The 13005-nt window shown below is 33.3% G+C and overlaps 1 protein-coding gene across 3 annotated transcripts in view; it reads left to right on the forward strand.

Moving 5' to 3' along the window:
- HMBOX1 (homeobox containing 1) overlaps positions 1 to 13005 on the forward strand; it is a 257349-nt gene that overhangs the window by 120000 nt on the left and 124344 nt on the right. For all 3 annotated transcript variants that reach the window (XM_044663467.1, XM_044663468.1, XM_044663469.1), the window contains exons 3-4: positions 1441 to 1917; positions 9406 to 9491. In XM_044663467.1, coding sequence (XP_044519402.1) covers positions 1441 to 1917; positions 9406 to 9491 — 563 coding nt within the window. The remainder of the gene's footprint in view (positions 1 to 1440; positions 1918 to 9405; positions 9492 to 13005) is intronic.

The raw sequence follows: 13005 nt of genomic DNA on the forward strand, positions 1-13005 counted from the left end.
GTGTGTCAAAATTCGCATAACTCAGGTGGTGTGTCACTTTGAGGGAAAAAAACATAATTTTGTGATATTTATAGTTTAAATAACAAAAATGTATAATTGTAATTTATAACTCTATTTAATAAACCAAAAATGAAATACTTAACTTACCTGCTTAGTGACAGTTGTTTTGGCCTTCAGACCTCTGGCACAGAGTGTCTACACTACACTACAGCAAATGTTTCATCCTTGGCATGTGGCCCCATACTTCTTGTGTAATCAAAAATGGCTATGCGTGTCAGTGCTGGCAAGCGTTCTTAGGTTTGCATCAGGGGAATAAAAGAAAGTGCCACTAAGTCTTAGGACCCTCATGGGAGCACTTATCATTATCTTAAGAGAACATATTCCTAGTTTGGTCTGGCTTAAAATATTTGTATAAAGAACATTAGACATAGGAGCTGAGGGAAGTTGGTTTCTAGAAAAAAAAGAACCTGAAGCAGAAACTAAGACTTAAGACATACATATGTGAATATATTTTAATTATAAAAATCAGTACAGGATTTTAACCTGAATCAACTTATAAGCCAGTAGATTCTATTGCAAACTTCCCTATAGCTGGAAAGCAAGGGGAGGAATCTGAGATATTTAGAAATTAAATTTTATTGTTCTGTTAGAATTTCTACTTAGTGCTTGACAAATTGCCTAAACTATACATTGTATATACAGAGGAAAGAATGCTTCCAAGATGTTTTCAGATATGCTGTTACACCTAATGATGGTTAAAGGAAACCTTAGCTATGGAAGTAATTGCTAAAGAGCTAGAAGTGTGCTCATGCACACTCACTCTTTTTCCTCTCAGAAGTTTTATTTCCTTTTTATCTTTAAAAAAAATAAATGAGTGAAAAAAGAAGAATGTACATAAGAATCTACTCAAAGTATGGGTGGCAGACCACATAATAAGCCTCTTATGTCTCATTACCATATTCTTTCTTTAACATTTCTGTATTGGCTATTAGTTTTTGCTCATAGTGGTAGTTTGCTTAAAGGTTTTTTTTCTCATTATAATGAAGATGATAGAAGAAGTTTCTGTCAGTAATTGAGATTTAAAAATCATTACAAATCCAATTTATTCCTTTCAGTTAAAATTCTAAATTAGAGATGGAAAAGACCTTTTTGGGACATTAAATTGGCCTCTGATTAATTTAAAATCGCTTTTATTTTAATTATTTATGTTTGTTTTTAATACTTGAATTTTTCATTCATATATCTTGAAATTGGGAAAGTACATATTTTAACTTTAACATTATCATATTTTCATATATTTTTTAACCCAAAGAAACTTCCAATCAATAATATTCTAGTTTCCTCTGTAAAAGAATTTGATATTATTTTAAACAAAAGGCTAGGTGATTTTTTTTTGACTAATAATGTTACAAATAATTTTTTTTATCACTTTTTCTTTAGTTTGCTGGAAACCATGTCTCACTACACAGATGAACCCAGATTTACTATAGAGCAAATAGACCTGCTTCAGCGCCTTCGACGTACTGGAATGACCAAACATGAAATTCTTCATGCTTTGGAAACTTTGGATCGTCTTGATCAAGAGCATAATGACAAATTTGGGAGAAGGCCCAGCTATGGAGGCGGTTCCTATGGAAATAGTACCAACAATGTCCCAGCATCTTCCTCTACAGCCACCGCTTCCACACAGACCCAACATTCGGGGATGTCCCCATCACCTAGCAACAGTTATGACACCTCCCCACAACCTTGTACTACCAATCAAAATGGGAGGGAAAGTAATGAGAGATTGTCTACTTCAAATGGAAAGATGTCTCCCACTCGTTATCATGCAAACAGCATGGGTCAGAGATCATACAGTTTTGAAGCCTCAGAAGAGGATCTAGATGTAGATGATAAAGTGGAGGAATTAATGAGGTTAGTCAAAATGATAAATGTAAATTACGTTAACATTGTTTTCAGAGTTCCTATGAAATTCTTAGTAAATTATATTGTATCAATATAGTATTAACTGTGTGCTTTACCCTTTAAGATGAGTAAATAAATCTTTCAATTTTAGATAGTGATTTATCCTTTATTTAGATAAAGTAAAAATATTCCAACTGCTGGATATGGAGACAGGGCATTGTGGTTAAAAGGAATGTCATGACATGACCACGACTTTGTAATTCAGGAATTAAATGCCTGGCACACAGTAGATGTTTAATAAGAAATTTTTAAATTGAATTTAGTATGATAGAAATGTATGGAATGATTGTGAAGCACATATGAATGGTGAGATTAAAGGTGAAGAGAATATTCAATAGGTGATTATTATAGTCTTAGTAAGGAGTAATGATGGCCTGAATCTGGAGGGGTAACAATGAGAATAGTTAAGGAAACTGGAATTTAATTTCAGAAATGGATCCAACAGGGTTTAATTGCATGTGGAATTAAAGAGAAGTTCTGAGTTTGGATGCCTAAGAGAATGTGAATGTAAACAAAAGGCAACATTGTATTTGATAAAGTAGATTGAGTTAATTTCTGAAAGAATCATTTTAAGTCAAGTAGTGTGATCAGAAGTCTCATGGCAAGTATTTTTTTTTTTTTTAATTGGAGAAATTAAGTTTAAACTACTGTTGTAACAGTTTGGAAAGTTTAAATAGAGTGAAGGATACGCTTTATTGATATTTCCCTTAGCTCTTCTAATAAACAAAATTAAAAGATTATCTTTCAGGTTTTCATTACAATCCTGCATGCAGTATTTTGTGTTACAGAGTTGGAAAAAATGTCTTTTTGTATGGGAAATAGCATTAATTTTGTGTAGTACAATAATCACTTTTAGAGAGGCAATGTAGTCTGGTAAAAGAACACTGGATTAAATTTAGAGACTAGCGTTGTTTTAAAATAATTTGCTAACAATTAGATGTCACCAAATGATTACCCCATGACCCTTTTATTATTCATATTCAAGCAGATCTAGAAAACCCATCAAATATATACATATAAATTATATACATATATATTTAATTTTTTATGTTTCATCTTTATTTTAATGACAAAATTCCACATAAGTTTTCCGAAGTTAATATGATTCATGTTATCTCCCTCCAGCTCCCTAAACTCACATTTGGGTTATATATATGTATTATCATGCAAGACATTTTCATATTATTCATTTTTATAAGTGAATAATCTCATAAAACCAAAACCCCAAATCCTATACCCAAATAAAAAGTGGTAAATCATATGTTTTCATCTATATTTATACTCCCACAGTTCTTTCTCTGGAGGTGGATAGCAATCTTTTTCATAAGTCTCTCAGAATTGTCCTGAATCATTGCATTGCTATTAGTAGCAAAGTCTATCATATTTGATCATTGCACATTATTTAGTTATTGTGTATAATATAACTGGTTCTGCTTATTCCACTCTGCATCAGTTCATGTAGGTCTTTACAGTTCTTTAAGAAATGATAATGTTTATTATTCTTGATAGTACAGTAGTATTCCATCACCATCATATACTACACATTGTTCAGCCATTCCCCAATTGAGGAACATCCCTTTAGTTTCCAATTCTCTGCTACCACAAAAAGAGCAGCTATAAATATTTTTGAACAAACAGGTCCTTTCCCATTTTTTTTTTATCTCTTTGGAATATAGACGTAGTAGTGGTATTACTGTATCAAAAGGTTTATTCTTTTATAGCCCTTTAAACTTAATTCCAAATTGTCCTCCAGAATGGTTGAATCAATTCATTACTCCACCTGCAATGCATCAGTGTCCCAATTTTGCCACATTCCCTCCAACATGTATTATTTTCCTTGACTGTCTTATTGGCCAGTCTGATAGAGGTGAGGTGGCACTTCATAGTTGTTTTAATTTGCATTTCTCTAATCAAGAGGGACTTAGACCATTTTTTATATTATTACTGATAGTTTTGATTTCTTTACCTGAAAATTGCCTATTCATATCCTTTGACCATTTATCAATTAGGGAATGACAATTATGTATATTTTAGAAAAAGGACTGATAACCTGTATACAGAGCTGGTCAGTGAACCCTGGAATTAATTATGGAGGCCAAAGTTCAAATCTAGCTTCTGGCACTTATTAGCTTTGTGATCCTGAACAAAACACTTAACTGTCTATTTCACTCTCCTCATCTGTAAAATGGGATTCATGATTTATTTCCTGGTCTAGTTGAGAATAAAAGGAGATAATATTTGGGAGTCCCTTTAAGTCTTAAAAATCATTATATAAATGCTAGCCATTATAATTTTCTCAATAGTAAAGACTCAAACTAAACTTGTTGCATATCATTCATTTTCTCTTTAATCAAATATAGACCTGGGTTACTTTTGTTTTACTTTGACAGATTTAATATTAAACTTGACTTTGCAAATTTAGGCCTTTTTACTTACCTTGATTTATTGCTCTTAATTGATTTGGGATCAGAACTGATTATTGTTTCCCAGAAAGGGCAGGAAGTTTTGTGAGGGATCAAACAGGTGCCAGTTGAAATGATGAGCTGATTCTATATATCCTTTGGCTCAGGTCATTACCTAAATTGGGAAGCTTTTAATTTGTTACAGCAATTCATTTTTTAATTCAAAATAGTATATTGCATATTATCAGGCTGCAAGTAGAAAATTTTAGAGGAAGCAAACTTGGGATATTATAATAATAGATAGCACTCATATAGTTTTTACAGTTTAGAAAATGCTTTACATATATTAATCTCATTTGTTCCCCACAGTAACCCTGTAATGTAGATGTTATCTCTTTTTATAGTTGATGAAACTGGGGCTTAGAGTGCTTGGAATGGGGGTGAAGGGGAATAAAGTATAAAAAGATTGTTAAAGGTTGCAGGGGGGATAGGACTTTATCTTAAGAGAAGACTTTATAATTGATTCTTTCAATAGTAGGGAGTGACTGCAAACTAAGGAGTGGTCAAAACTTTAGGACTTTAGAAATATCCACTTTGACAGCTAAATGAAAGAGACTAGAGAGGGGAGAGCCTAGAGGCAGAGAAATCTACCAATAGGCTATTATAGTAGACTGTGTGTGGCTTGATCAAGGCCTGTCCTACTGTAGTGACAGTGTCAGAGGAGAAAAGAGGTTATATAGGAGAGATGTTATGAAGGTGAATTCTACATTTATGATAGATACAATCATATATACAGCTTTTAATAAGTGCCTACTGTATGCCAGGAACTACACTTAGGGATAAAGATAATACAGGCAAGCAAGATATTATCTGCCTTTATGAAACTTACCATTCTAATTGAGGAAGGAAACATAAAGGGGAGATGTTAAGTATGAAGAATCATGGAAGGAGGAAGAGTCAGAAGGAAGTGATATAGAGGGTTGGGCCTTAGACCAGATAAAGTAAAAGCTCAGCTATCAAAGTATAGGATCCCAGGAGTTAAGTTCTACTAGAAGTGCATTCTAGGCCTAGGAATAGCAGAGTCAGAAGTAGGAAAGCTCATATATTTTAAGAATAATGAGTGGAAAAATTTAGGTGGCATGTAAGATCTGCTGAGGGAAATTGTGTGAGCCATTGCTGCAAACATAAAATGAACCAGATTTTGTCAGAGTTTATGGCCATGTCACCTAACTTCTTTGGTCTCGGTTAACTCAGTTGTGAAATGAAGACTTTGGACTAAATAAACGAATTCTCTTCAAGTTTTAAATGTGTACTCTGTGCTATGCCCTCAAAATATCTGACTAGGGAGTATTGGGTTGTTACTCAACAGTGATAACATTTTATTCCTCTCTCTCACTTCCCCCTGTGCTTAGATACAACTGAGTATTTAAGAGGAGTGGATGGCAGACTTGAGAAAAGGGAGCAGAAAATGTATCTTCGAAGAGCTAGGTTTCAGTTAAGGAAATGGAGGATGAAAGAGTTAAGTTAAGGATTATGGGGACTTTTTCTTCACTAAAAATAAGTTCTTTAACTTAATCACAGTGGAAAAAGAGGAGATTAGGCTTGAAGTAAGAGAGAGACTAAGAATGGAATCTGAATAATATTAATTTGATGGTTAAACTGAAATGTGAACCCTATAGATAAAGTCAGAGAAATCTTTAGAGATTCTTAACTACCATTAAAGTTCCATTCATCTAGAAATTAGTGTTTTAATGAATTATTTCAGGTATAGTGATAAGGATCTTGGAAAGACTAGTTTATATACTCCCAGCATTCTAGAAAGTTAGATTTAACTGCTCTTGCCTCACAAACTAGTGGAATTCCTTCTCTGCTCTTGCTGTTGCTGTTCCTGCTCCTGCAGGCACTGAGAAACATCATCCTTCAAAACAATGAATAATTTAGATTGGATATTCCTCCCCTGAATAATTGAGAGTTGCCTTTTTTGTATATTTTGATGTCAGAGTGGATATTTTTTAAAGCAGATTGATTTAAATAATTAGGAAGATTAAATTGGCCCATTTTTCCCTGCAAAACATTTTTTGAAATTATCCCACCTTCATAACTAAAAATTATGTAGATATGAATATTTCAAAAAAATTTAAACTACCTACATATTATATATTGTAAAGCAATAAATAAGTTAATTTGTAGTTGTATTAGAAAACAAATATGATTTGATTGTTTAGTTACCACAAAAGTCTTTGAAGTAGATACATATGAATTCATTGCTATTTCAACAAATATGGTAAATTATAGATATTTGAAAGAACCTTTATCATAGTTTTTCAGCAAATATCCAGATTATTTATCTAACTGCATAATCTTGTATATTCTGGATTATTTTTCCTAAGTACTATCATTTTAATAAAGCAGTCATATGTTCTTTCTAACTTTTAACTATTTTATATATTCACATGAATAGTGGTCATTTGATTTTTAAACAGAAAGGAAATGGTCTATAGCCTAATCTATATAATAAACCTTAAATATTAATAAATTTTTTTCAATCTTGAAATCTTTTCTCATGAAGTTTTCCATATCACAGGCTTCCAGCCAGTTAAGTTGGTACCATTCTTTATTGCTCAAAACTTACTTCAAAGCCAAAATATTTCCTGCCATTGCCCTTTTGTACTATGTAGTTTGGGTCTCTAGTGAGGTGATTATTCTCTCTATTTTTTTTTGAGTTTATGTGTGCATTATTTTTTTTAAACCCTTAACTTCTGTGTATTGGCTCCTAGGTGGAAGAGTGGTAAGGGTGGGCAACGAGGGTCAAGTGTTTCTCCCAATAGCATATAAGCTCTTTTCTAATGAAAATTATTTCATTCTTTGTATGCAGTTAGGTGATGTGCTGGATCTGGGGATAGGAACACCTAAATTCAAATCTGGCTTCCAACACTTAGCTCTGAAACGTGAGCAAGTCACTTTAATTTCTCTCTGCATCAGTTTCCTCATATGTAAAATGAGAGATAATATTAGCATATCTTCCACAGTTTTCATAAGGATAAAATAAGTTAATATTTGCAAAGTGATCTTCAGACATTAAGACACTATATAAATGCTACTTCTCAGTAGCAAAAGTGGTAGCAGCAGCAGTAGAGGTAGTAGTAGTAGTAGAAGTATTCTCAGCACCTCCTGACATATAATATTATAATAAGTTTAATAAATGCTTGTGAGGGAAGATGAATAGAGTACTTCTTTCCCTGACCACTGAGGTTCCTAATTCTAAAATGTCTCTCCCCTACCTTCATTTGTTTCAAGCTTTAGAAAAATGAATAGCTCATCGTTAGGGGCGGGAAAAAGGTTGGGGACCTGTTTTTCACTGTCTTGGTACTGATTCTCACTGGCTACGTTGCTTTTATTTATTCCTTGAAAAGAATTCATGGAGATGTCCCTGAAAACTTTAGATATATAGATGCTAAATATGTACATTCCTCTGTGACATGTCCATTTGTTCAAGTTACACCAAACTCTTTTCTCATTCTATAATTCATATCTCTTCTGTCATGAATAATTAAGTTTTGAAAATTATTAAAATTAATACAATCTTTATTTCTTTAACAAATATTTGAGTGCTTACATTTTACCAAGGGACTATAGTTCATCTACTTTTTCTTTATTTCCTTTATGCAAAAATAATCCAACTTGAGATTTCAAGTTTTTTAAATATATAGTTATTTTTATCAGGTATTTTGTTATGTTGAAGAAGCCATAGTAATGCCATGAGTATTATTATGTTAAAATGAAAGGAAGTGCATGTAAATACATTTTCATAATTTTATTGAGAATATGTTGGGGGGGGAACCCTTTTACAAAGAAAAAGATGAAGAAATAGCCAAATTCCAATTCTAAATGGCACAGGAGATGATGCAGTTCATCTATTAAGTTTTCCAAATAAATTCTGGAGATGAACAGTTCTTAAAAAATCAGTCTTCCGTTATTTCTAGAATTAAACCAGAAGATAAAACAATAGTAGCCAATAAAAGAATAAGTGGTTTCTTAAAATAGAGAATACTTTCTTTAGTAGTCATGAGTGCAAAGATACAATTTTCTCAAAATTTTAAAAACAAATCATGTATATATCTACACAGAATTTTATGGTCTTTGTTCAACATATCAGTTTTTTTGTCTTTATGTTCATAAATTGAGAAGTAGTATGATATAGTGGATAGAGTGCTAACCTTAGAACCCAAAAGATCTGAGGCAAATCCTGTTTCTGATGCTTATTCACTTGGACAAGTCACTTAAATGCTCAATTTTTCAGTTTCCTCATTCTTAATAGAATGAAGTTGGACTAGATTAAGAGTCCTCAACCTACAGTCTGTGAATTTCATTTTTTTTTAAACCCTTAACTTCTGTGTATTGGCTCCTAGGTGGAAGAGTGGTAAGGGTGGGCAATGGGGGTCAAGTGACCTGCCCAGGGTCACACAGCTCGGAAATGTCTGAGGCCCGATTTGAATCTAGGACCTCCCATCTCTAGGCCTGACTCTCACTCCTCTGAGCTACCCAGCTGCCCCCGTGTGAATTTCATTTTTAAAAAATTTTGATCAATTTAATTCAATGTAACCAGTTCCTTTGTATATTATATTTTATGCATTTAAAAACAGTATTCTGAGCAATGGTCCATAGGCATCACCATACTGCCAGAAGGGCACATGGCCAAAAAAGGTCAAGAACTCTTGAATTAAATGTTTTTTGGCATCCTTTCTAGCCCTAAAGCTGTGGTTCTTTAACATTCACGCCCACACACACCCCTAGGAATGAAACTTTGTATGTATGTAGCATGTTATGAATTAGATAAGATCATATTACATTTTTAAACTTGGAAATGGAGTGTTCCTTGGTTTAATTTTATATGGGTTTGGTCTATTCTCCCTTTTCTTCTTTCTGTGTATTGTTCCTCTCTTTAGTTTAGTCTTTGCTTTCAACCTCTAGTTAGCTTAGATTAATATTCTTAGCTTAAACATGTGTTGGTTTTTTTTTCTTCTGTATTTTTTAGGCGGGACAGTAGTGTGATAAAAGAGGAAATCAAAGCTTTTCTTGCCAATCGGAGGATTTCCCAAGCAGTTGTTGCACAGGTAACAGGTAAGAACTGAAATAGCCCTTTATTGGAATTGTGCTAGCCTCTGGGTCAGAGCAGATGTTTAAATCTGGCTTGCATTTCTGCATTGCAGTGCAAATCTGTCAAGTTAGGCATGATGATGTATACCTTTGATTTAAGATTCTTTGTCTCAGACACCATAGAACTTCCTCAGTGATTTTTTTTTCCTCCCTTTTGGTTATACTAGTGTTTTAATTTTTTTTATTTTAGCATAGTAATAATCATGGATTTTCTTTTCTGTAACCAAATTCATTTCTTTTATTTAATGTCATTAGTAGTTTGACTACATATACATATATTGTCATAAGTTATATTTTCATTAGTATATATCCACTTAGACTAATCTCTGATAATTTGAGACTTCTCACAATCCATTTGCCTGTGCTGATGTGAGAGGAATGGAGATGTATTCTTTTTGCTTTAACATGTTTCTATCTGTGAAGCTCTTAGCACACTTGCTCAAATGTTAAGGTCAATGCCTATATTAATAATATCTTCTGTGCTTCCCCATCTCCCTTTTTACTTTATTGGTTTTCTTCTTCTTTGAGATTTAATCTCTTTATCTCACCCATACTAGAAATTCATCAGTTATTTACTTACCCACAGTTATTATGATGGGCATAGAAGTTTTGACCAGCTCATTTCAAAACTGATTCAAATCAGCCCCTGCTTAGGCAGCATGGTGGACCCTGCACCCTGATGTCTAGTCACCCTACTAAAGTTCAGAACTCCCATACTCAGGTTGAACCTCCAGCTGCCTCTTTGGGAGTAGGGATTACAGGTATTCTTCATTATGTCATGCTCTTTATTCTGGTTTCTTAAGAGTATTTCTAGACTCCAAATAGATTTTTATAAAGTTCTTAAACATTTGAATACCATCTTGCCTTGTGGGGGGGAGGGGTTTCCTCCATTCTTTCTTCCCTTCTCTTTTGTTTATTTACCTTATGACCTTCTGAATTTTGATTACTTTGTAGAACTCTTATCCTGGAAATACTTTTGTTTATAATCCTTACCTTCCATCTTAGAATCAATACTCTGTATTGGTTCCAAAGCAGAAGAGTCATTAAGAGCTAGGCAATGGGGGGGGCGGGGGGGGTGTTAAGTGACTTGCCCAGGGTCACACAACTAGGAAGTGTCTAAGGCCAGATTTGAACCTAGGACCTCCCATTTCTAGGCCTGATTCTCAATCCACTGAGCCACCAAGCTGCCTACCCCTACTTTTTTTTTTCCAATCATAGAAATACTCTTAACTATGCTAAGGGAATTGGAATGAGCCATAAAGCCTTCCAGTTACTTGGAAGATTTAACAAATTTTCATCAAAGGAATTGGATCTTTTAGTGGGCCTTGTTCTCTACTCAATAATATGTACATTGTAGAGAGCCAAAAATAAACAGTTTAATCTGTAAGTCATATAAGATCCAGCTATAGCTGATGATTTTAACTAATTGATGACTCCTTTCATTATTAAAAAGTTTCCCTGTGTAATAAATCATTGTAATTTAAAGAAAAGGGGGAAGTATGTGAGAAGCCAATAAGAGAATAGATAAAAATCTGAGACTCCTCTTTTGACCCCTTTTGTGATCCTTGTGATTTCTTGTTGAAAAGTATTGTGACCTTATTGATGAGATTTAAGTTCCTAGCAGGCCAGCATTTAAAAGATTAACACTCTACCCCTTTGGCCAGGAATGCAGCTGCCTGGTATAGCCAATGCCAAAACCTTAGCAGGGGCAATTCAACCCTAAGAAAAATATTCCCCGACTTGGCTTTCTGATAAGAACCCAGTCAAAAATCACCCTTGGCCTTGGTCTGTTCTGAAGCCAATGAGACCTTTTGTGTTTTGATATGACATAATTTATAACTTCTGTGCATCTGCAAAGTTTTGGGGGGGGGGTTCTTTTGTGTGAAATGAGTCTTGAAATATATATAATAAACTCCACGCTCCTGGAGACAGAACAGCAGCATGAACTGATGAAAAGATCTTCCATGTCAGTTATTTCCTTATCAACTAAACTGTCCTTATCAGATTATCAGAGATGATATATAGATCTCGAGAGTACATGAGTAAAAATACTCATATTTTAGACTGTGTTAACTAAAATAAGACTCGGTATATGTGTGCTTCTCCCCACTACTACACTTAATATATGTTAAGCTATATGGATTTTGCAAATCTTGACCTTCGTGTCAGAAAGGCAAACTCAGCCAGCACTTCTTTTTTCTTAGTCTCTGCCCAATCTTTTTCATTCAAACATTTCATAGGATTTTGCTGCCTTTATCTCTAGAAATAAAGTAAAAGATCTCAGTATCTCTGCAAAGTAAGGAGAGTCCATGCGAAACCTACTATCCTATACTATGGATAGATGATAGGATTTTGCCCTTTGTTAGTTGGATTGTATTCTTAAAATTTGAGGCATCCTGGAGCATCTTTCATGTTGTCAGTAAAAAAATTGCTAATATAGATTATTTATATGCTATTATAGATATATTATTATATGCTATTATGGATATATTTAAATCTCAGTACAATATTATTAGATTGACTTAGTCTGAAAAGCATTTCAAAAATACATTGTTCTTTGGTATATCATTAGGTCTAGTATTAAATTATGTAATGGTCGAGAGCCTTTTTTCTAAGTACTTCCCCTTTCTTTGTTAATTGAAACTTCACAGTAAATATATCTTCATCGAGAGATTTTTAAATTCCCTTAGGTTCCCAAAATTGTAGTTTTGGGGCTTACCTAATCAATGCAAATTATGTTAAAAGTGTGAAAGAACACATATAGATTACATATATTCATAAATACATAGCTTTTGGGAACATCCTGTATATTGGGAGTGGGGCACAGAATTTGGCCTGTGATTTTGATATTTACAATTGTTTTGCAATTTGTGGTTTTGGAAATTTCTTGGTGAATCTGAAAAATCAAGTTCCAAGTGTCAAGTAGCTGAGATGTGTCAAAAGTTGGACTGGAACCTAGGTTGTCTTAACTACAATACTGGCTATTTACTATACCTTGTTTTCCCTTTTCCTAAATATTCACTCTACTCAATAATTAATATATATTTTATCTTTTATTTTTGTAAGGATGTAGAAAGTACTTTTTCCCTCTGAAGAATATTTTATGATCTGCCATATGAATTAATATTAGTCCTTAGTTTACCACGTTCAGATTTGCAGTATCATTTTTAGTTCTTGTCTTCTTGGATTTGATAAATTTTATTTAGCCATATTTAACTTTAGAAAACCTTTTGTAATTTCATGGCTTATAATCATATTCTAGCTCATTGTATCTTTGAATATGGCAATTCCCTAGTCCCCTGCAATATTTTATTGTTTTCTTTTATATTTATTATGTCATCTTTTGACTTCTATTAATTGAATTGTGTGAGATTTTTCAGATATATTTTAGTTTTATTCAACCAGAATATTTGCCCCATGTTGCCATTACTACTTAACATTTTGCAGGTCTTTGGACCTTTAACATAACATTGAGTAC

Source organism: Gracilinanus agilis, chromosome 2, assembly GCF_016433145.1.
Source record: "Gracilinanus agilis isolate LMUSP501 chromosome 2, AgileGrace, whole genome shotgun sequence".
NCBI classification, from domain to species: Eukaryota; Metazoa; Chordata; class Mammalia; order Didelphimorphia; family Didelphidae; genus Gracilinanus; species Gracilinanus agilis.